This window comes from Limanda limanda, chromosome 16, assembly GCF_963576545.1.
Source record: "Limanda limanda chromosome 16, fLimLim1.1, whole genome shotgun sequence".
Classification (NCBI taxonomy): Eukaryota; Metazoa; Chordata; class Actinopteri; order Pleuronectiformes; family Pleuronectidae; genus Limanda; species Limanda limanda.
In genome coordinates, this window is record NC_083651.1 from 8,625,416 (window position 1) to 8,648,301 (window position 22,886).

The 22,886-nt window shown below is 40.8% G+C and overlaps 1 protein-coding gene across 1 annotated transcript in view; it reads right to left on the minus strand.

Moving 5' to 3' along the window:
- The window catches only part of neb (nebulin), a 55,672-nt gene that overhangs the window by 20,157 nt on the left and 12,629 nt on the right, over window positions 1-22,886 (minus strand). The window contains exons 27-101 of the mRNA XM_061088482.1: window positions 22,767-22,874; window positions 22,363-22,674; window positions 22,005-22,211; window positions 21,808-21,912; window positions 21,550-21,657; window positions 21,130-21,441; window positions 20,802-21,008; window positions 20,590-20,694; window positions 20,388-20,495; window positions 19,963-20,274; window positions 19,635-19,841; window positions 19,423-19,527; window positions 19,221-19,328; window positions 18,794-19,105; window positions 18,454-18,660; window positions 18,265-18,369; window positions 17,882-17,989; window positions 17,459-17,770; window positions 17,130-17,333; window positions 16,784-16,888; window positions 16,545-16,652; window positions 15,932-16,243; window positions 15,615-15,818; window positions 15,348-15,452; window positions 14,792-14,899; window positions 14,241-14,552; window positions 13,954-14,157; window positions 13,696-13,800; window positions 13,484-13,591; window positions 12,557-12,868; window positions 12,277-12,480; window positions 11,962-12,066; window positions 11,462-11,569; window positions 11,049-11,360; window positions 10,759-10,962; window positions 10,555-10,659; window positions 10,335-10,442; window positions 9,939-10,250; window positions 9,641-9,844; window positions 9,352-9,456; window positions 9,033-9,140; window positions 8,594-8,905; window positions 8,106-8,309; window positions 7,853-7,957; window positions 7,607-7,714; window positions 7,201-7,512; window positions 6,945-7,049; window positions 6,728-6,826; window positions 6,540-6,641; window positions 6,291-6,398; window positions 5,870-6,181; window positions 5,648-5,752; window positions 5,442-5,546; window positions 5,248-5,352; window positions 5,045-5,152; window positions 4,836-4,946; window positions 4,524-4,721; window positions 4,103-4,207; window positions 3,835-3,939; window positions 3,638-3,742; window positions 3,417-3,524; window positions 3,180-3,293; window positions 2,844-3,041; window positions 2,618-2,722; window positions 2,407-2,511; window positions 2,193-2,300; window positions 1,758-1,865; window positions 1,563-1,670; window positions 1,359-1,463; window positions 1,141-1,248; window positions 953-1,051; window positions 727-831; window positions 521-625; window positions 300-404; window positions 74-178 (exon numbers count right to left, since the gene is read on the minus strand). Coding sequence (XP_060944465.1) covers window positions 74-178; window positions 300-404; window positions 521-625; window positions 727-831; window positions 953-1,051; window positions 1,141-1,248; window positions 1,359-1,463; window positions 1,563-1,670; window positions 1,758-1,865; window positions 2,193-2,300; window positions 2,407-2,511; window positions 2,618-2,722; window positions 2,844-3,041; window positions 3,180-3,293; window positions 3,417-3,524; window positions 3,638-3,742; window positions 3,835-3,939; window positions 4,103-4,207; window positions 4,524-4,721; window positions 4,836-4,946; window positions 5,045-5,152; window positions 5,248-5,352; window positions 5,442-5,546; window positions 5,648-5,752; window positions 5,870-6,181; window positions 6,291-6,398; window positions 6,540-6,641; window positions 6,728-6,826; window positions 6,945-7,049; window positions 7,201-7,512; window positions 7,607-7,714; window positions 7,853-7,957; window positions 8,106-8,309; window positions 8,594-8,905; window positions 9,033-9,140; window positions 9,352-9,456; window positions 9,641-9,844; window positions 9,939-10,250; window positions 10,335-10,442; window positions 10,555-10,659; window positions 10,759-10,962; window positions 11,049-11,360; window positions 11,462-11,569; window positions 11,962-12,066; window positions 12,277-12,480; window positions 12,557-12,868; window positions 13,484-13,591; window positions 13,696-13,800; window positions 13,954-14,157; window positions 14,241-14,552; window positions 14,792-14,899; window positions 15,348-15,452; window positions 15,615-15,818; window positions 15,932-16,243; window positions 16,545-16,652; window positions 16,784-16,888; window positions 17,130-17,333; window positions 17,459-17,770; window positions 17,882-17,989; window positions 18,265-18,369; window positions 18,454-18,660; window positions 18,794-19,105; window positions 19,221-19,328; window positions 19,423-19,527; window positions 19,635-19,841; window positions 19,963-20,274; window positions 20,388-20,495; window positions 20,590-20,694; window positions 20,802-21,008; window positions 21,130-21,441; window positions 21,550-21,657; window positions 21,808-21,912; window positions 22,005-22,211; window positions 22,363-22,674; window positions 22,767-22,874 — 11,910 coding nt within the window. The remainder of the gene's footprint in view (window positions 1-73; window positions 179-299; window positions 405-520; window positions 626-726; window positions 832-952; window positions 1,052-1,140; window positions 1,249-1,358; window positions 1,464-1,562; window positions 1,671-1,757; window positions 1,866-2,192; window positions 2,301-2,406; window positions 2,512-2,617; window positions 2,723-2,843; window positions 3,042-3,179; window positions 3,294-3,416; window positions 3,525-3,637; window positions 3,743-3,834; window positions 3,940-4,102; window positions 4,208-4,523; window positions 4,722-4,835; window positions 4,947-5,044; window positions 5,153-5,247; window positions 5,353-5,441; window positions 5,547-5,647; window positions 5,753-5,869; window positions 6,182-6,290; window positions 6,399-6,539; window positions 6,642-6,727; window positions 6,827-6,944; window positions 7,050-7,200; window positions 7,513-7,606; window positions 7,715-7,852; window positions 7,958-8,105; window positions 8,310-8,593; window positions 8,906-9,032; window positions 9,141-9,351; window positions 9,457-9,640; window positions 9,845-9,938; window positions 10,251-10,334; window positions 10,443-10,554; window positions 10,660-10,758; window positions 10,963-11,048; window positions 11,361-11,461; window positions 11,570-11,961; window positions 12,067-12,276; window positions 12,481-12,556; window positions 12,869-13,483; window positions 13,592-13,695; window positions 13,801-13,953; window positions 14,158-14,240; window positions 14,553-14,791; window positions 14,900-15,347; window positions 15,453-15,614; window positions 15,819-15,931; window positions 16,244-16,544; window positions 16,653-16,783; window positions 16,889-17,129; window positions 17,334-17,458; window positions 17,771-17,881; window positions 17,990-18,264; window positions 18,370-18,453; window positions 18,661-18,793; window positions 19,106-19,220; window positions 19,329-19,422; window positions 19,528-19,634; window positions 19,842-19,962; window positions 20,275-20,387; window positions 20,496-20,589; window positions 20,695-20,801; window positions 21,009-21,129; window positions 21,442-21,549; window positions 21,658-21,807; window positions 21,913-22,004; window positions 22,212-22,362; window positions 22,675-22,766; window positions 22,875-22,886) is intronic.

Below are 22,886 nucleotides of genomic sequence, written 5' to 3' on the forward strand. Positions count from 1 at the left end.
GCAAAAATGAATATATCATAAATAAAAAAATGTATATTATTTGTAATGAAGGTTCTTCAGTGAGCATACTCACATCGCTGGACTGGAGGTAGGCTTTCTTGGCACGAATCAAAATAGGTGTGTCCGCGATGGAAGTGTACCTGTACTTCATCTTCTCATACTGCTCTTTGTACTTGTTCTAAGGGAGAAAACAATGCATGTTTCACATCAGAAATTTGTTTTACAATACAGATGGATAATTCAAGGTACAATAGCCCACTGCTTTGCAGCAAGGAAGAGGAGGAATGAGGAAGACTTACATCACTGCAGACCACTTTCATTTTTCTAGCATGGCCCATGTTTACAGTTTCACTTTCTTGAGTATAGTGAGCTCTCTCCTTAGTGGCCAGATCTGTGTACTTGTACTGCAGAGAAACCAGACAAAAGGAATAATTATATTTTCAGGAAAAGAGCATACATTTATGTTTTAAAAAAACATCAACAACAAAACATTTTGTTGTGATGCAGTATCTGAACTTGCCTTGTTGGTTAGCAGTTGGGCCCATTTGGCTCTCTTGATGTCAACAGATTCTAAAGGAGTGGTGACCTTTGCCATCTCCTCCTTGCTCTGGGCTTTGTAGATCAGCTGAATATTGAGAAGACCAAAAATTAAAGTTAGTTATTAATGCCTGACGATATAAATCTATTCATTTAAAGTGATGATATGTTTTCTGGAAAACAACCCACGTTGCTCATGTGGCTCTTGAGCTCATTCACACGCTTGTACTCGGGAGTTTCGAGGACAACAGAGAAGTTGGCAAGGTTCTTCTTGGCGTCCACTGGATAGTCCACCTTTTAGAAATGAAAAACAGGCCACATAACTTGATGCCACTGTAAAAAGTACAATATGATAGCAAAATGCTGAATATATTAGGTTAATGATATAATGAGATATTCAAAAGAAGATACATACCCTTAATTTGGTGATGTTGCGGACGTGCACCATCTCTGGGGTGTTGTACAAGAAGCAGCCAACGCCTCTGAGCCACATCAGATCCTCTTTGTATTTCAGCTAAAGGCACAAAATGATTTTAACACACAGATCCTGACATGTTAATTTGGTGAATGTCTTTGTCAAACCTAGGGCTCTACTCATCATACCTCGCTGGTGATCTCATTGACGTGGGCACAGTGCATCAGCTGAGGTGTAATGGCCAAATTGATATGCTGGCCACGGACGTTGGAGTAGTATTTCTCTCTGTAGCACAGCTAGGATTAGAAGTGAACAAAAATGTGGCATAAATACATCATACCATTTAACACTATAAAGCTACATGAATAAAAAGATGAGCATCAATTATGTGAATATGATTCCGCACTTCGCTGAGGTTCTGTTGGTTCATCTTGACTTGTTTGATATCAGGGGTGTGGTAGGTTGTGTGGATCTTGTCCTTTTTCTTCTGGTACTCTTCACGATACAGACGCTGTGGAAGAGAAGGAAGCAGAATATCAGCTTGTTTCATCCACTTAATGTGTAAACGGGTAGTAGTGTTAATCTCCACCAGCACAGTTTGTTGTCTTACATCATTGACGATCCTATGAGCTTTCCTTGCGTTGACAAAGTTGACCCCCTCTGGGTTAAGAGTGTAGGCCTTTGCCTTCATCATCTCATAGGCTTCCTTGTACTTCACCTACAGAAATAAAAGCAAGAGTATGAATAGAATAGAATTTATGTCCAGAAAAAAAATCCCAATGTGATTTCAAAGTGAAATACTTACATTGCTGGTTACGGTGCTGTTCAGCTTAACCTGCTTGATGATCGGCGTGTCGTGGGGCAGGGAGTAACCGGTCGGCATAGAGGTCTTGTTGGCCTCTTTGTACTGGTTCTAAGAGAAGCAATGGGGTGATACGGAATGAATTTAAATACATTAGATACCATAGAACAACACATACTGAAACCCAGAGGGTAAACCTAAAGTAAAAAACATTTAAGAATAATCTAATGGTAAAACTCACCTCCTATTTGCTAGCTAAAGCAGTACATTACGTTAATTTCCTGCAATTTCTTTGTGTGAAATATGTGCATTGTATTGTAAGGTCAACACAAATTCCCAGAAGGAAATGAAAAATGCTCTACAGGCTCTAAAATAAGTGATTGCTTAGTACAACTGTTATGTGTCTAAACTGGGGGCTATATTATAATTTTCACATACCTCACTCTGGTTGTAGTTTGCCAGACGTGCTCTTTCTGTGTCCATGGTGACAGCAGGAGCAGTGTTTGTTCCCTTGATATTGGCATTGTAGTCATAGCGGTAGTGCAGCTGGAAAAAAGAGAAGAAAAATGTATGAGATGTGAGGTCATTAGTTTGTGTTTTAAAAATAAATATCGATAGTCCAGATCGTTTTGGAAAATGTATTGTCACTTACATCGCTCAGGTTCTGAGCATTCTGCTTGGCCGTCTCATACACAGGTGTATCTGTCACCACTGAGTATTCCTTGAAAGCCTCAACGCCTTTAGCTTTGTACTTGTTCTGTAAGAGAAGTACAAGAACGTGGCTATGAACATGGACTCTACATAAAAACTTAACGGAAAAAGACTGACTGAAAATGATGAATGAGTATGTTAAATGGACTTACCACACTCTGCAGATCACCAGCATGCTTGACACGAAGGATCTCTGGTGTATCCCAGGCATAGCAGCCAATACCCCTCAGCCAGTTGAGATCATCCTTGTAGAAGATCTGGAAAAAGCCAATAAGGAAACAGCTGACATTTCTATCCATCAAAAATAATATAACTGGCAAAATATACGTTAAAATGTGGTTGTAATTTTGTAATGTGTGTAAGAGTGCTGTTACTCACGTCGCTGAGTTGCTCGTTGACCTTGCGTGCTTGGGTGTACACCTGCATGTCGGGAAGACATATCCACTGGTGAGGAATCTTGCGGTAGTTAATTTCGCTGACAGTGGTCTGGGTCTTGCGGGCAGACAGGATCTCCAGCATGTCTGGTGGGATATGGTTCTTGGCCTTGGTCTTCTCATAGTCCTCCCTGTACAGACGCTATTAAGATGGACGACACATTGCAATTTCAGCTCTGGGTTTCGGTAGGCAGAAAATAATCCACACATCTTTTTTACAACTGAGCTAATTTTGCATTTGTCATAAAAACAAATTTATGGAAGATGAAATTCAACTTACGTCTAGCACCAGCTTTCCAGCTTTGACACAGCGAGCAGTAGCAGGATCGTCCGCAAGAGACTTGGGCAGACTGTAGAGGGATTTGAACTTCTCATAGTCCTCCTTGTACTTCACCTACAGGGGAAAGATGAATCAGATTTGATTTTTAACGCTCAACAGAGAAAACCCCAAGTGAAGAAAATCCAAACTCTAAAAAACATGGATTAAAATTAGCAAAACAATTAAAGTGGAACTCACGCTGCTTAGAACGACCTTCTGATTTTTGGCATGTTGCAAAGCATGTGAGTCATGTGGAATCTTGTAGCTCTTGTCTTTGATTTTGTCCCATGCAGCTGTGTAGTTTTTCTGTTGACAGAAAACACAATATTGTGAACATAATATTGCATATAAACAACTGTTGATAAGGCTGACATCTTCAATCTGTCATTGAAAGATACGGTAAGTTAATCTTTACTTACGCTACTGAAGTAGTGTTTGAAGTTGCGGCACTTGGCATAGTCATAGGTATCCAGAACGGTGGTGTACAGGTGCTTCTCCTTGTGATAAGCCTCCCTATAGTTGAGCTGTCAACAATAATTATGTAATTAGTCCAGTCAACTAGAGGCAGGCATTTTAAACTGAAATAATGTTTTAAAAGTGCAGTTTTTTCACTCACGTCACTGGCCCAGGTGTGACCCAGAACAGCAGTCACATAAGCTGGGGTGTCTGTTACAATGGAGTAATTGTTGAATTCTTTCTTGGCCTCATCTCTGTATTTCAGCTAAAAGGGAAGAAATTACATTGGTATCTTATCACAGTTCAACAAACTCAAGAATTGTATAACTTTCATGAAATCTACTGATGGTTCTAGACAATAACATCTTCGCTCAGTTCACTCATAAACTGTGAATGATGTTTTTAAAGTTCCCCCTTTAGTAACTCACTTCACTCTGCTGCTCGTAGGACTTCTTAGCACGAAGAATCTCAGGTGTATCCCAGACAAAGCAGCCAATACCCTTCATCCAGGTCAGGTCCTCCTTGTAGAACACCTAATTCAAAGCAATAACAACAATTAAAAAGTTATATGTAAAATAATAGAGAAAGCACTTGGATTTTTTTCCCAATCTCTTTCTTGAAAACAGATAAATCTATTATGACATAATTTATATCAAGCTGACCTTTTAAAAAAAATTGTTCTCAAGACCCTAAAAAAGAGCTTTTATCAACTTTCAATAAACCCAATTTAATTTAGTACACTGCCTATATATCCAGTATAAAATTAAACAATTGATGAGACAAGAATTTGTTTAGTCGTCTGAAGCAGGACGTTGCACAAGCACCAGACATGCAGAATGAAGGACCTACATCACTGAGAATCTCGTTGTTCTTGCGGGCACGAATGAGATCCTCCTGTTCGGGATGACTAGTCCACTGGTGCAGGTAGGTGCGGTAAAGGACGTCGCTCAGCATGTCCTGGCACCTTTTAGCGACCATGTTAGCGATGACGGTGGGTGGGAGGTGAGTCTTGGTCTTGTTTTGATGGTAGTTCTGCTGGTAGAGCCTCTGTAAAGAAGTAAATAGAATTAACCGTGAGAGATGTGCTATTAAAACTGTAAGACAAATTTATATATGTATGTGTATCTGGAATAAATTGGAAAACTATTGACAATATCTTACCAGTCCTTTGTTCTTCTCCTGCCCTCCACAGCGCATCACCTCAGGGAAATCGACCAAGGTTGAAGCCATGTAGTGGCCCTTAGCCTTCTCATGGGAATCATGGTACTTGACCTGGAATTCAGAAGAAAGTCTTGATTTTGTTTAGAAACATAATGATCCTCTTAGTTTTTGCCTTTCCAGCACTGACTCCTCAAAAGACGTGTACTCACATCACTAGCGATCTCCCTGCCCTTCTTGCCGCGAAGAAGTGGGATGTATTCATGGTCCAGCTTGTAACCTGAAGCCTTAGATTCATCCCATTGTTGTTTGTAGAATTTCTGAAATGACACAAAGAATGCACAAAAAGTTTAAACAAGGCAAATATAAAGATGTGATATATAATGTATCATATAATCTACAAGTGATTAATTACCTCACTGAGGTTCTTCGCCACATCCCTGCTATGGGCCAGTTGAGGAGTGTCCTCTGAACCAATATAAATACCCTTCTCTGCATTGAACGTTTCTTTGTATTTCAGCTATAATAGAAAGATAAGAATATTATTTAGATTTGTTTATTCATATGCATTTTGAAAATTAGCAATTGAAATATTGAAATTCAACATACATCACTGAGGTTGGCAGCATTTATCCTTGCCAGGATGAGCTCGGGCCGGTCAACAATCAGGGTGAATTTGCCAAAGGCGTCTTTGGCACCCTTCTTGTAAAGTCTCTGCAAATTCGAGTGACAAGATGAGACACATTGAGCTGATGCCAAATTGGCTAAAATAAAAAAAGATAAATCCAAAACAGAAGTGCGCACAGCTAACATACTTCGTTGAGAATTGCCTGGGCCTTCTTGACCTTGACGTGGTCAACAGAATCAGCTGCCATCCATCCGCAGCCACGGATCCATTCCAGGTCAGCCTTGTAAAGGTTCTGAGGACACAAACAAAGATACAAAATTTGTATGGGTGGGTTGAACATTCTTAGTGAGTTTATAGTGTGAACATTCTAAATAAGTCGTTGTTTTGTGTAATTCCTGAAAGCACTCACATCACTTTGAAGTTCATATGCTTTGCGGGCCTGGATGACATCGTTCTGGTCTGGCATACAAGTCCACTGGTGCAGGCGAGTTCTGTAGCGGTCGTCGTTTACTTGGATCTGGCATTTCTTGGCCAATTCAAACTGAAGCATGTCCACTGGCAGGTTGAACTTGGTCTTGACCTTGTCGTAGTCTTTCCTGTACAGGGCATCACTGGCAATCTTGGCTGAGTGCATAGCCAGCATGATCAGAGGGTCGTCTTGCACGCAGCGGGCACCAATGTGGTGGCCGACCTGCTTGCGGTATGACTCAAGGTATTTGTGCTGCAGGACAGACAATAATTATTATCTCCATTTTCATGTTTACTCGATCAAATAAAAAAGAATCACAAGTGGAAATGATAACAACTGTAACCGTAGTCTTGCTACTCACATTACTCTGCACTTTGGTTGTCGAGATGCACCGCTTGATTGGCACAGCATCTCCAGGCATGAAGTACCCTGTGGCTTTGACCTGGTCCCATGCTTTGGTGTAAAGTTTCTACAAAAAAAGCAAATACTTATCATAGGTTTATCATTATGCGGCATTTATGAAGCTGATAACAAGAGGGGGGAAATATACAGCTCAGTGTTGAGGAATTGAATTATGCAGAAAAATAAATCCTAAGCAGTGTAATCTTACAGGGTGAATGTTCTTAGCCACTTCTCTGGCTGTGGCAAGAATTGGAGTGTCCACCAGTGAGAACTTGGTCTTCTCCTGGTGCCAGGCTTCACGATATTTGGCCTGAAAAAATGAGAAACCAACATTTAGTGACAGGAAACTCCTATTTACCAATTCAAACAGGATCTGAAAAAGAGAGTCGTCCTCACCTCGTTCAGGACGGCAGCAGCATTCTTGGCAGAGATCATGTCCACTCTGTCAATCGGAACTGTGAAGTTCTGTGTATCCAACTTGACACGGTAGCCTCTCTATAAGAGCAAGAACGATTTTCTGATTAAACAACTGTTTTAAATGTTGAATGCATTACTGTGATGTTACAAGTATTAATAAATTCAGACTGAGGTGGTCAGTAGTAATCAAACTTACGTCAGATATGGCCTTCTGTGCCATCTTCACCTTCATAACGTCCACACACTCATGTGGAATCCATCCACATCCACGTATCCACTCCATATCAGCTTTGTACACAGCCTGATGAGACAAAGAAGGCACATTTGTTAATGACATGTAATTTGTACAAAACACATTTTAACGTAAAAGATTCTAGAGAAAAAAAAACATGATCATTGTTACAATAATGTATGTGAACGAATGCTATCTGTGTTCACTACCATAAACCTACATCACTCTGAAGATCGTAGGCCTTTCTGGCCTGGCGGACGTCGCTGGAGTCTGGCAGGCAGGTCCAGCTGTGCAAGTGAGTCCTGTAGTTGAAGTCATTGACCTGGATCTGGCATTTCTTGGCCAGTTCAATATTCAGCATGTCCACTGGCAGGTTGAACTTGGTCTTTGACTTGTTGAAGTCCTTCTTGTACAGGGCATCACTGGCAATCTTGGCTGAGTGCATAGCCAGCATGATCAGAGGGTCCTCTTCCACGCAGCGGGCTCCGATGTGGTGGCCGACCTGCTTACGGTATCCTGTCTTATATTTGTACTAAAAGAGAAGAAATGAGAGGTTAAGGACACATCTTGAAACAGCTAGCTTGCAATTCTGCTCTTAAAAACCTTAACCATAGTTTTTTACTTACATCACTGACGATGTCTCTGGAAGCTCTAGCCTTCAGCACAGCAATAGCATCTTCTTTGATGTGGTAGCCTTTGGCCTTCTGGTCATCCCACGTCTTAGTGTACAGCTTCTGCAAGTATGATCAAAATACTGTAAAACATACTGTCAACACATGAAATTCAGGGATAATACATTTCAAGGGATTATATCATTTGATCATTCAATATATATATTATTAGGTCCTAAGTGATTGTAACTTCAAACTTACATTGCTGATATTGATGGCATTGGCCTTAGACAGTTCAAAGCCGGGGGCGTTAGGTGGAAGGTGAAAGCTGAGCTTGTCCTTATCCCAGACTTCCCTATATTTCCACTGTCAGAAAGAAACGACAAAATGAAAACCATGAACTACTTTGTTTTGACACATTCATTGAAACAGATATTTACACAAAATATTTAGTTTTACATACTTAAATTCATCAGAAATATAAGTTAGTTTGCTGGAAAATGTTTTTACTCACATCACTGATATTGTTTGCGTTTTGCTTGGACAGGACGATAGCTGGGAGGTCTACAACGCTGGTGAACTTGACAGAGCTAGGGGGCTGGCGGTAGAGCCTCTCATTGAGAATTTTCTGGCCGTTTCTTGCTTTGATGACGTCTACAGAGTCTTGAGGTGACCAGCCACATCCTCTCAGCCACTCCAGATCAGCTCTGTATACGGCCTAGAAAAGAGATTAACACTGAATCAGTTTCGACTTCATTAAATACCTTACAGGGATCCAATTAAAAAAATCGGTTGGATGCAGATTGAAAAAGTTGGGTAGGATATGAGAATCTATAAAGCTAAGAAATTTTTATTAGCATGGTCATGAAAACACAGTCAATTAATATAATATCTATAAAAGTGATAATTTTTGTTATAGCAGTAAAACAAAACAATAACTTCAAACTTGGCTTCCTTACTTCATCAACATGCCTCAAGCCACTGAACTTTACATGTACTTACATCACTCTGCAAGTCGTAGACCTTTCTAGCCTGGACTACATCACTTGAGTCTGGCAGGCACGTCCATTGGTGCAAGTGAGTTCTATAGTTGAAGTCGTTCACTTGCTTCTGGCACTTCTTGGCCAGTTCAAGTGCCATCATGTCCGGTGGAAGGTTGTACTTGGTCTTGGTCTTGTTGAAGTCCTTCTTATAGATGTTGTCACTGGAGATCTTGGCTGCGTGTGCAGCCAACATAATCAGCGGGTCGTCTTTTACGCTAAGGGCTCCAATATGATGGCCACACTGCTTGCGGAAACCAGCCTTGTATTTGTACTGAAAATTTGAGATAAATATTGTTCGTTATTTTCTAAATGAAAACCATTTCAGTAAAATGAAAAAAATGGAGAAGAATGCAGCTTGTAAAATAACAAAATAAAGGGAATGTAAAAACTTGACTTACATCGCTGATGATGTTTCGGGAGGCTTTGGCCGCTAAAACAGAAACTGCATCTTTGGGCAGGTAGTAGCCCTTGTTGATGGTGTCCATGTAACCTTCACGATAATATTTCTGGGGTAATAAAAATGATGATGTCAATGATGTGTTTCATATGATACAAGATACAGAACCAATGGAAGATGTTATGATCATGTTATCATTTCGTTCCAGTCCTCAAACAAAGGCCTATAAGCATATTTAATAAAAAGACAGTTTCTGATACATCAAAGATCTGCAATGTATGAATTGGTTATACAAATAAAATAGAGAAGTGCTGCTTTACCAGACTGGTGTTGAGTTTATTCTGTTTGGCCAGGACAATCTCTGGGGTGTCAGGCATGACGTGAAGTGTGGTCTTATCATTCTCCCAGGCAGCAGTATAAGCTTTCTGTAAACAGCATATGAACACAGATTAGTGACACCTGACTTTATTTTGTCGTAGAACATGTACACAATACAAACAGAGCTTTGGCTAAAACAAGTTACACCTAAACATGTTATAGTTTTCTGTTGATGGGAAAAATACAATTAACTCCAATGAAATAATATGAATTAGGATGAGCTGACTTTACCTTATCCATGATCTGGGCATTGGCCTGAGCAAGGGCATATGGCATGTCACATGTTTTGGCAGTGAACTTGAAGTTCCTAGGATGCTGACGGTACTTAATCTCACTGAGGATCGCTGCTGCTTTCTTGGCCTTTTCCACATCAACTGACCCTATTGGCACCCAACCAGTCCCCCTGATCCATTCCATGTCAGCCTTGTACACAGCCTAAAAGTAGGGAGACAAGCAGTCACAGTAAGTGTAAATTTTATGTGAATGGAGTAGTCAGCAAATACAGTTTGAGAACAGTCTCAAAACTTACGTCACTCTGCAGGTCATACGCCTTTCTGGCCTGGACCACATCGTTGGAGTCTGGCAGGCAAGTCCAGTTGTGCAGGTGAGTCCTGTAGTTGAAGTCATTGACCTGGATCTGGCATTTCTTGGCCAGTTCAAGATTCAGCATGTCCACTGGCAGGTGGAACTTGGTCTTGGACTTGTTGAAGTCCTTCTTGTACAGAACTTCACTGGCAATCCTGGCAGAGTTCAGAGCCAGCACGATCAGAGGGTCATCACGAACACTGAGAGCCCCAATGTGGTGGCCCACCTGCTTGCGGTATCCTGTCTTGTATTTGTACTGCACCGAGAGAAAGAGGAAAGTGAAAGTTCAGTGTCAAATGTCACAATAAGAGAGGTGAGAATTTAACTTCAAGTTACGTACATCGCTGATAATTTCTCTTCCTCGTTTGGCGGCAATAACAGAGACAGCATCGGCCTTGAGGTCATAGCCCTTTCTGAACATCTCATCGACACCTTGCCTGTAGAGTTTCTGAAAACAGAAATGAAAACAAATGAATTACATATTGAAAACCATGATGCCTAAAATGCTTAAATTCACTGACAACTACAGAGAAACCTAGATCAAGTCTAAACAAACATACCTTGCTCATGTTGTATGCATTAGCTTTGGAAAGCACCATCTCAGGCATGTCAGGGATCACATGAGTCTTCATCTTCTCAGCCTCCCAAGCCGCAATGTAGTGTTTCTACGGGGAGAAACCAAAAAAGAAATCAGGAACACAAATTGTAATCGCAAGTTGAAGACTAAGCAAATGTACATAATTTGTAAAAGAGATTTTCTTTACCTTATTGATAGTTTCAGCATTTGTTTTGGCTAAGACCATGGCCATGGAGGTCATATCAGTCTTAAACTTCAGGGTTTGTGGTTTCTGCCTGTAGAGATGTTCATTGAGGATTTTTCCAGCTTGCTTTGCTTTAACCACATCCACCGAACCAATGGGGATCCATCCCACACCAATAACCTCATCAATGTCAGCTTTGTACACAGCCTGGAGATAAAAGCGTGATCATGTGATATCAAAACACATGAGTGTCATATATTGAGGAATGTTGAATATGTCAAAGAAGTGCTTACGTCACTTTGTAGATCATAGGCTTTCCTGGCCTGTCTGACATCACTGGAGTCTGGCAGGCAAGTCCACTGGTGAAGCCTTGTGATGTAGTTTGCGTGATTGACCTGAATCTGGCATTTCTTGGCCAATTCAATGCTCAGCATATCTACTGGCAGGTTGAACTTGGTCTTGGACTTGTTGAAGTCCTTCTTGTACAGAGCATCACTGGCAATCTTTCCTGAATTCAGAGCCAGCATGATCAGAGGGTCGTCTTGCACGCAGCGAGCACCGATGTGGTGGCCGACCTGCTTACGGTATCCAACCTTGTACTTGTACTACAGAATTTGGAAGAAAAGAATGTTGATGTTGCAACTAGAACATCCGTCACAATGTGTCAATAAAATTAACAGATATATAATGGAGTACAGTCACTCACATCGCTGACAATGTCCCTTGAGGCCTTAGCAGCCTTCACAGAGACTGCATCCGGTGGGAGGTAATAGCCCTTGCTAATTGCTTCCTCAAAGCCTTGTCTGTATAGTTTCTGCAAAGAAAGACATACATTATTACATTTTCAATGCTAGAATTATTTGATTATTCAAATCTATTACATCTATTGCAAATGGAGGTATAATTATGGAATATAGAAAAGCTTAAGGATATCAAGAACATTCCCGTTTAAGTTTGCAGAGGATCTGCCTTAGGATCCCTTATGACTGCTAATCCAAGCAACAATATGTAGGTGGTTATCAGTAAACATATCTGCATTTAAAAGGGTTTCCAAATATTAAATTATTTCAAATAAAAGAAAAGATTTTCAAACCACCACGATAAATACTAGTCAGGATATATTGTAGAGAGATAGGATAGAAAAGATTGTACAACACAAATATTCAGGGACGGCTTCCTGTCACATGCAATATGAATAATACTCACCCTGCTCATGTTGATAGCATTTTGTTGACCCAGGATGATTTCAGGGGTGTCAGGATTGATGTGCAGCTTGACCTTGTCCTTCTCCCATGCATCGACGTAGAGACGCTGGAAGAAAACACAGATAATCCAAATTTTAAATGTGCTTTTAACTAAAGGAATTATGAGATTGAAATCTCCAGTGTAAATCTAGGTGAGGATGAATGCTACTTTGTTAATGGTCAAGGTGATATTCTTTGCCAGAACAATGTTCATGGCATCTGTAGGGCAGGGAACAGTGCTGTGGATCTGCATAATTAATTGAATAGGATTTCTCACCTTGTTCATAACCTGAGCATTGGCCTTAGCCAGTGCCATGGGCATGTCCTCAGTGGTGATCTTGAACTTGTAGTTGGTTGGGGGCTGACGATACCCTCTTTCACTCAGAACCTGACCAGCTTTCTTCGCCTTCTCAACATCAAGTGAACCTATCGGCACCCATCCAATACCCTGCATCAATCTCTGATCCTCCTTGTAAACAAACTGGACAGAACAAAAAGGGTTTTGTGTTGTGAGAAATGTCCCAAAAAATATACATTCAAAAAAATCATATACTCACATCACTCTGGATGTCGTAAGCATGTCTGGCCTGGCGGACGTCGCTGGAGTCTGGCAGGCAAGTCCAGTTGTGCAAACGGGTGATGTAGTTGGCGTGGTTGACCTGGATCTGGTTCTTCTTGGCCAGTTCAAACGCGATCATGTCCACTGGCAGGTTGAACTTGGTCTTGGACTTGTTGAAGTCCTTCTTGTACAGCGCATCACTGGCAATCCTGGCTGAGTTCAGAGCCAGCACAAGCAGAGGGTCGTCCTGCACGCAGCGAGCCCCGATGTGGTGGCCAACCTGCTTACGGTATCCTGTCTTGTATTTATACTGGAAGAAAAAATAGATTATTTAATTGTGTCTACCACACAGGAGGAGAGGCGGTGGACTAGTGGCAGAAAACTTGGACTACTGGCAGAGAAGGGGTCTCTAGTTCGATGCTGGTTCGACTCCACGGTTCGTCTCCTCGGAGTTTCGGCGGAAACTTGCCTGGATGGTGTAACGAACCTGGACCTGTCCAAAGTTCAAAAAGACTCTTCTCCCTACCCTGTCTAGTGCCCCTGAGCAAGGCACCTTACTCCCCCAACATCTGCTCCCCGGGCGCCGTACCTGGCAGCCCACTGCTCTGCTCTGCAGTGTGTCCTGCACCAGATGGGTGAAATGCAGAGGACTAATTTCCCCAATGCATGAGTGTGTCTTTGCATGTATGTGCATGTGTGTGGGATTAATAAAAGTGTATCTTCTTCTTACATTCGGACATTGGAAAATGCGGAAAATTAAGTAATTTGTTCAAAACACTCAAACTGGCAAACTAGAATTAGCTGCCAACAGTGAAATGCATGACATCCGTCCAATAGGGGAGAATGTTCTACCTCTAAAATACCTCCCTGCTGTACAATATGATGAATATCACAATTATATGTTACTTTTAAATGCAACACTTACGTCACTGGCAATATCCCTGGAAGCCTTGGCTTTTATGATAGAGATGGCATCGTTGCGTATATCGTAGCCCTTCTTCTTGGAATCTTCATAGGCCTGTGTGTACTTTTTCTGTAACGCAACAAAAACATGCCACAGATGTTAAATATATACTGTACATGTATTCATGCAAGTTATCCTTTTGTACCATGATAACTGTTAAATCTTTTACATACCAAGCTGTAGTTGACATTGTTTGCTTTGGCCAGTATAATATCCATAGCATCAGGCATAAGATGGATCTTTGTCTTGTCATTCTCCCAGGCTTCATGATAGGATTTCTGCAGGCAAAGGAACCAGCGACACAGGAATTTACTGACAACATGAACTTTGGATGTGTTCATTTTTAGGATGAAATAATTTTCCTTTCATGTTCATAAATAGTTGAGTGGTTTTATATTTTACTGAATAATTATTTATATAGGATTTCTTACCTGGTTCATAACCTGAGCATTGGCCTTAGCCAGTGCCATGGGCATGTCCTCAGTGGTGATCTTGAACTTGTACTTGGTTGGGGGCTGACGATACCCTCTTTCACTCAGAACCTGACCAGCTTTCTTTGCCTTCTCAACATCAAGTGAACCTATCGGCACCCATCCAATACCCTGCATCAATCTCTGATCCTCCTTGTAAACAAACTGGACAAAACAAAAAGGGTTTCTTGTTGTGAGAAATGTCCCAAATTGGAAAAAATATACATTAAAAAAAATCATATACTCACATCACTCTGGATGTCATAAGCATGTCTGGCCTGGCGGACGTCGGTGGAGTCTGGCAGGCAAGTCCAGTTGTGCAAACGGGTGATGTAGTTGGCGTGGTTGACCTGGATCTGGTTCTTCTTGGCCAGTTCAAACGCGATCATGTCCACTGGCAGGTTGAACTTGGTCTTGGACTTGTTGAAGTCCTTCTTGTACAGAGCATCACTGGCAATCCTGGCTGAGTTCAGAGCCAGCACAAGCAGAGGGTCGTCCTGCACGCAGCGAGCTCCGATGTGGTGGCCGACCTGCTTACGGTATCCTGTCTTGTACTTGTACTGGAAGAAAAAAATCATCATTTAATTGTGTCTAGCACTTACATTACGACTTTGTACAATGCAGAAAAAATGTGGTCATTTGTTCACAATACTCAAATTGGCAAACTAGAATTAGCTGCCAAAAGTGAAATGCATGACATCCGTCCAATAGGGGAGAATGGTCTACCTCTAAAAGACCTCCCTGATGTACAATATGATGAATATCACAATTATCTGTTACTTTTAAATTCAACACTTACGTCACTGGCAATATCCCTGGAAGCCTTGGCTTTAATGATAGAGATGGCATCGTTGCGTATATCGTAGCCCTTCTTCTTGGCATCTTCATAGGCCTGTGTGTACTTTTTCTGTAAACAAACAAAAATATGCCACAGATTTTAAATACTTACATTTTTCATTTTAAATTGAGATGGATGATAAGTTAGTATAATTGTTTTGTTCAAGTTGAATAATTTCTTCATATGATCATATATGAAACTCTTTTATACAAATATATAATTCAAAGCCTGATGTAACTAGACATGTTTAAAAATATATTATTATGAGAATTATGAGTTTGAGAATGGGACATCATGAGTTTGTCTGATGTAATGCATAGAAGGGTTAATTCCACTGAACATTCAGTTGATAATCTCATTTGTGATTTTACATACCTAGATATATATGTATCAATATCAGAAACACATCCTAATTGATAAAAAAATCTAGATTTGAATCATATCTCCAAGCCCTAATTGAAAGTTTCCCATGAATTACAGTTGCTGTACCACCATAACTGTTAAATATTTTACATACCAAGCTGTAGTTGACATTGTTTGCTTTGGCCAGTATAATATCCATAGCGTCAGGCATAAGATGGAGCTTTGTCTTGTCATTCTCCCAGGCTTCATGATAGGATTTCTGCAGGCAAAGGAACCAACAACATGAGAATTTACTGAGAATATGAACACTGGATGTGTTCCACTTTATGATAAAATCATGTCCTTTTCATGTTTAAAAATAGTTGATAGAGTAGCTTAATACTACACTGCATATTATTTTTTTTATAATAGAACTTTTTACCTTGTTCATAACCTGAGCATTGGCCTTAGCCAGTACCATGGGCATATCCTCAGTGGTGATCTTGAACTTGTAGTTGGTTGGGGGCTGACGATACCCTCTTTCACTCAGAATCTGACCAGCTTTCTTCGCCTTCTCAACATCCAGTGAACCTATCGGCACCCATCCAATACCTTGCATCAATCTCTGATCCTCCTTGTAAACAGCCTGGACAGAACAAAAAGAGTATCTGGTTGTGAGAAATGTCCCAACAATTTAAAAGATAAACATTCATAATCAGGATAGGTTTTCAAAATATTGAATAAAAAATTCCTACTCACATCACTCTGGATGTCATAAGCATGTCTGGCCTGGCGGACGTCGCTGGAGTCTGGCAGGCAAGTCCAGTTGTGCAAACGGGTGATGTAGTTGGCGTGGTTGACCTGGATCTGGTTCTTCTTGGCCAGTTCAAACGCAATCATGTCCACTGGCAGGTTGAACTTGGTCTTGGACTTGTTGAAGTCCTTCTTGTACAGCGCATCACTGGCAATCCTGGCTGAGTTCAGAGCCAGCACGAGCAGAGGGTCGTCCTGCACGCAGCGAGCCCCGATGTGGTGGCCGACCTGCTTACGGTATCCTGTCTTGTACTTGTACTGCAAATATAAAAGAAAACATCTGATCAGAATGTCATGTAAGACAATATTGACATTATAAATATAGTTTTCAGACTTTGCTAAATATAAATGCCAGTTTTGATTTAGCATGCAATTGTGTAGATAATAAGTTCAGCTTTTGCTAATATGAATTTTTACAATGAAATAATATACAACATCAAAAATCTATTAATCATTACTTTCACTAAGATTTTTCAAACTTTTGGTACTTTTTCTCATATATGTTAGATGAAATATTAGTTGTGCAAAACAAAAAAAAGTTCAAGTTTAATTATTTTACATCGCTGGCAATATCCCTTGAGGCCCTTGCTGCCTTAATTGAAACGGCATCGTTACGGAGGTCGTATCCCTTCTTCTTGGCCTCTTCATTTGCCTGCTTGTATGTTTTCTGTATAAAACGAAAAAAACACAAACAATTTTTTACATTATCTCAAAAGTGGTAGAGTATAATCAAGTATATTGTTTATTTTGTAGACTATGACAAATTGAATTGATTGACAGTGTTTGAGAAAGACTTACCAAACTGTAGTTGACTTTATTTGCTTTGGCCAATAGAATATCCATAGCATCAGGCATGACATGGACGCTGGTCTTGTCTTTCTCCCAGTCTTGATGGTAAGCTTTCTGTAAAGTAATTGTTTACAGGATCTCAGGATATCATACGTAAATACAATATATATATTTAAATGAAGATGTCATTGACCTGCATTCATAATCAAATCAACACTGATCTCAAACTAGCGTCTTGCTCATAACATTAAGTAGACAACCCATAAAAGTGATTTATAAAGTAAATTCTAATAAAGTTGAGGAAGTCTTGAACAGAATCAGCTGGATTGTTTTTTAGTTTCCACAAAAGAAATACCTTGTTCATAACATCAGCATTGGCCTTAGCCAGTGCCATGGGCATGTCCTCAGTGGTGATCTTGAACTTGTATTTGGTTGGCGGCTGACGATACCCTCTTTCACTCAGAATCTGACCAGCTTTCTTCGCCTTCTCTACATCCAGTGAGCCTATAGGCACCCATCCAATACCCTGCATCATTTTCAGATCCTCCTTGTAAACAGCCTGGACAGAACAAAAAGGTTATCTGGTTGTGAGAAATGTCCCAAATTGAAACAAATATATATTCCAAAAAATATAAATTTACATTCATAAACATGGCAACTTTCCCCAAAAAATCATATACTCACATCACTCTGGATGTCATAAGCATGTCTGGCCTGGCGGACGTCGCTGGAGTCTGGCAGGCAAGTCCAGTTGTGCAAACGGGTGATGTAGTTGGCGTGGTTGACCTGGATCTGGTTCTTCTTGGCCAGTTCAAACGCGATCATGTCCACTGGCAGGTTGAACTTGGTCTTGGACTTGTTGAAGTCCTTCTTGTACAGAGCATCACTGGCAATCCTGGCTGAGTTCAGAGCCAGCACGAGCAGAGGGTCATCTTGCACGCAGCGAGCCCCGATGTGGTGGCCGACCTGCTTACGGTATCCTGTCTTGTACTTGTACTGGAAGAAGCACGTGTAAAGATTTTGATAACTAAAATCCGGTCTGGGTTAAGATATGTAATTATACTCAGATTAGACAGAAGACAAAAGAAATGCCACTCAGATACTTACATCACTAGCGATACGAGTTGAGGCCTTAGCAGCCTGGACTGCAATGGCATCAGCACGAACATGATGGCCCTTCTTCTTGGACAGCTCATTGTCCAATCTGTACAGTTTCTAAAGAGAGAAATATTACACATTTTTGACTGTGCTCAGTGTACTAATTTCTAAGTTTGTCATTGCTGGACAGAGTACTACTTACTGCAATTAGTAAGAAGTAATATGGAAAAAAATTACATGGTAATATATTTAAAAGCATCCTCATATTCATTTGAGTGCCCTAAACTTTAAAACCTTTTACACAGTGCTGTTCATTTTGTTGTTATGAATAATAACAGATCAAGAAATTAATTGTGGAAATTGTGTAGAAAAATGAAGGTATTACAACGTACCTCACTGTAGTTTTTCTTGTTATCTCTAGCCAGAACAATGTCCATTGCATCGGGCATGATGTGGATCGTAGTCTTGTCTTTTTCCCAGGCTTTGAGGTAAGATTTCTAAAAAACAAAAATGTACTTGATTTGATTCAACATAATTAATAGGAACTTTCTGTTAATTTCATTTGAAGTCTAATCTCGTACCTTATCCATAATCTTGTTGTTGGCAGTGGCCAGTACCACATCCATGGACTGCATGTCTTTGGTGAATTTTAAGTTGGAAGGACTTTGACGATATCGTTTCTCACTGAAGATCTGGCTGCCTATTTTTGCTCTCTCAACATCCAGCGAACCGATAGGAACCCATCCTATTCCCTTCATGAAGCTATCATAATCACTCTTGTACTGGTTCTGGGGGGGTGATACCAACAGAAACAGTATTGGCAATGCAGCAACACACAGTATTGGTAACATTAATATAAAACTTAGATTTCTGTTTTAAAATACTACTACTATATACAAATAAGCAACTCTTTTTACATACATCACTTGCAATGAACTGCATGTTACGAGCCAGTCGCAGGTTCATGGCATCAGGCAGCACGGTGTAGCGGGAGTTAATCTGCTTGTATCCAGCCATAGTCTGAACAGTAGAGGCATGCTTGGCTTGGACCACACTCATCATGTCCACTGGGGTGTGATACTTCAGCTTGGACTTGTGGTAGTCCTTCTTGTAGTTCTTCTCGCTCTGCAGCTTGGCCACAGCCATGTAGTGAACCAGCAGAGGATCGTCCTGGATGCTGCGGAAGCCAACATGGTGGCCTCTGGCCTTCTCATAAGCCAGCTTGTACTTGTACTGTGAGAGCAAACAAAATCTTTGTCACTCACAGAGACTGTATAGATATATAATATGAATCTTAGTAGCTATGTTGCGGTAATTGATTTCACATAAAAGATTTCTTAGAACTTACATTACTGGCAATTCTGGTACCGAGCTTGGCAGCCACAATAGAGATGGCATCTGCTTTGACATTGTGGCCCTTATTCGCCATCTCCACAACACCTGCTTTGTAAAGTTTCTGTGGAAAGACATATAAATGAATACAAACAAATTAAATCTAATTAAGCTACACTCATAAAAATGAACATTTGTAATGTTGTTTAATGCCTGACATTGCTCATGGTGATGGCATTAGCCTTGGCCAGGACGATCTCAGGTGAATCTGGCATGACGTGGATTGACCTTTTGTCCTGGTCCCAAGCTGCAGTGTAAGCTTTCTGTAAATGAATTGTCAGAAAAACAAATGAATTATAATGGCAATTAGCAGATTATTTTTAGCATTTTTGTGACCCCACACTTAAGGGAACAGTAAAACAGACCACACCTTATTCATTATCTTGTTGTTGGCAGTAGCCAGAGTCAAGTCCATGGAGTCCATCAGCTTCTTGGACTTGAAGTTGGATGGAGGAGTGCGGTACTTGTGTTCGCTCAGAATCTGACCACCGAGCTTGGCAGTCTCAACTCCAATTGAACCAATAGGGACCCATCCAATACCTCTGATGTAGTTGTTCCATTCAGACTTGTAGTCACACTAAAATTAATTTCAAAGAAGACCTCATGAATCTTCGGGATCATACTACAATCAATAATCATTATCTACCTTGCTAAATGGATATAATTATTGTAGGTATAGCACAGCAATTTGAACTTACATCACTGGCCTGGACATTCATTTTGCGAGCCTGCACAAGGTTAATGGCATCAGGGAGGAGAGCGTAACTGTGCTGGATTTTTCTGTATCCAGCCATAGTTTGAACAGTAGAGGCATGCTTGGCTTGGACCACACTCATCATGTCCACTGGGGTGTGATACTTCAGCTTGGACTTGTGGTAGTCCTTCTTGTAGTTCTTCTCGCTCTGCAGCTTCGCCACAGCCATGTAGTGAACCAGCAGAGGATCGTCCTGGATGCTGCGGAAGCCAACATGGTGGCCTCTGGCCTTCTCATAAGCCAGCTTGTACTTGTACTGTGAGAGCAAACAAAATCTGTAACTCACAGAGACTGTATAGATTTATAATATGAATCTTAGTAGCTATGTTGCGGTAATTGATTTCACATAAAAGATTTCTTAGAACTTACATTACTGGCAATTCTGGTACCGAGCTTGGCAGCCACAATAGAGATGGCATCTGCTTTGACATTGTGGCCCTTATTCGCCATCTCCACAACACCTGCTTTGTAAAGTTTCTGTGGAAAGACATATAAATGAATACAAACAAATTAAATCTAATTAAGCTACACTCATAAAAATGAACATTTGTAATGTTGTTTAATGCCTGACATTGCTCATGGTGATGGCATTAGCCTTGGCCAGGACGATCTCAGGTGAATCTGGCATGACGTGGATTGACCTTTTGTCCTGGTCCCAAGCTGCAGTGTAAGCTTTCTGTAAATGAATTGTCAGAAAAACAAATGAATTATAATGGCAATTAGCAGATTATTTTTAGCATTTTTGTGACCCCACACTTAAGGGAACAGTAAAACAGACCACACCTTATTCATTATCTTGTTGTTGGCAGTAGCCAGAGTCAAGTCCATGGAGTCCATCAGCTTCTTGGACTTGAAGTTGGATGGAGGAGTGCGGTACTTGTGTTCGCTCAGAATCTGACCACCGAGCTTGGCAGTCTCAACTCCAATTGAACCAATAGGGACCCATCCAATACCTCTGATGTAGTTGTTCCATTCAGACTTGTAGTCACACTAAAATTAATTTCAAAGAAGACCTCATGAATCTTCGGGATCATACTACAATCAATAATCATTATCTACCTTGCTAAATGGATATAATTATTGTAGGTATAGCACAGCAATTCGAACTTACATCACTGGCCTGGACATTCATTTTGCGAGCCTGCACAAGGTTAATGGCATCAGGGAGGAGAGCGTAACTGTGCTGGATTTTTCTGTATCCAGCCATAGTTTGAACAGTAGAGGCATGCTTGGCTTGGACCACACTCATCATGTCCACTGGGGTGTGATACTTCAGCTTGGCCTTGTGGTAGTCCTTCTTGTAGTTCTTCTCGCTCTGCATCTTTGCCACAGCCATGTAGTGAACCAGCAGAGGATCGTCCTGGATACTGCGGAAGCCAACATGGTGGCCTCTGGCCTTCTCAAATGCTTTCTTGTATTGAACCTAAAAGAAAAAGGGAAGGAATAAGTTACTTGCAGATTATACCTGTTTCGCTGAAATTCACTTTAGACACAACAAAAACAGTGTTGGGTAAGTGTAGGATTTACATACATCGCTGGCGATATGTCTGCCATGCTTGGCATGCAGGACTGAAATAGCATCGGGCTTCATGTCGTATCCTTTAGCAATATCTTCCAGCCACTTGTGCTTGTAGTGACTCTGTTGATAAACAAAGAAGTGTTAGGTACACAGATGATGCTGAAACACATGAAGATGGCATTTGCAGGCAAGTTATATTCCTTTGACTTGTACATTTGCTGATTAAACAACATATAATATGGATGTTAATAGAATATATTGGGCTCTAACCTCACTAAGGGTCTGGGCATTGAACTTAGCCTGGAGGAACTCGGGGCTGTCCGCAGGCAGATGATAAGTGTGCAAGAACTTCTCACCAGAAGCTTTATATGCAGCCTAGAGGAAGGAAAAAGAAGAAATATTTAACAGAAACGTTGAACTAACATGCTTTAGTATGTCAATATATATGAGAGAGAAGCCATTGTTACATTGTCCAGCTGCTTTGAGTTGGTAAGAGCCAGAGTCATGTTCATGGCATCACTCTTGCTCGTAAATTTGAGAGTGCTGGGATGCTGGCGGTAGCCCCTTTCTTTCAATGCAGCAGTAGCAGTTTTGGCCTTCTCAACATCCAGAGAACCAATAGGGACCCACCCTGTGCCTCTACAGAAGTTGCTATAATCTGACTTGTACAAATTCTGCAGACATATAAAGGACAAAAGATTAGGAGAGTCATCAAACATCACATATTGTTTTTTCTCCTGTGAATATCAATCAAATTACTTACAAATACAAAATTTGTATTAGTAATACATTATGGTAACATATACGTGAAAAGTGAAAACATACATCGCTCTGAATCTCCATCATTTTGCGACACCGCTGAACGCCAAGGTTGTCAGGCAGGAGAGTGAAGTTGTGAGGAATCTTTCTGTATCCAGCCATAGTTTGAACAGTAGAGGCATGCTTGGCTTGGACCACACTCATCATGTCCACTGGGGTGTGATACTTCAGCTTGGCCTTGTGGTAGTCCTTCTTGTAGTTCTTCTCGCTCTGCATCTTTGCCACAGCCATGTAGTGAACCAGCAGAGGATCGTCCTGGATGCTGCGGAAGCCAACATGGTGGCCTCTGGCCTTCTCATAAGCAAGCTTGTACTTGTACTTTATTACAGAAAAAAAATTGCAATTATTAATAACACTACTCAATTGAGTACATTTTTAATAATACTAGTAAAAATATGATCACAACTTACATTGCTGGCGATGTCTCTGGAAGATTTTGCAGCAATTATAGAAATAGCATCTTCCTTCACGTGATGTCCTTTGAGCAGATCTTGACGATGTTCATAGGTGTAGTAATTCTAAATGAAAAG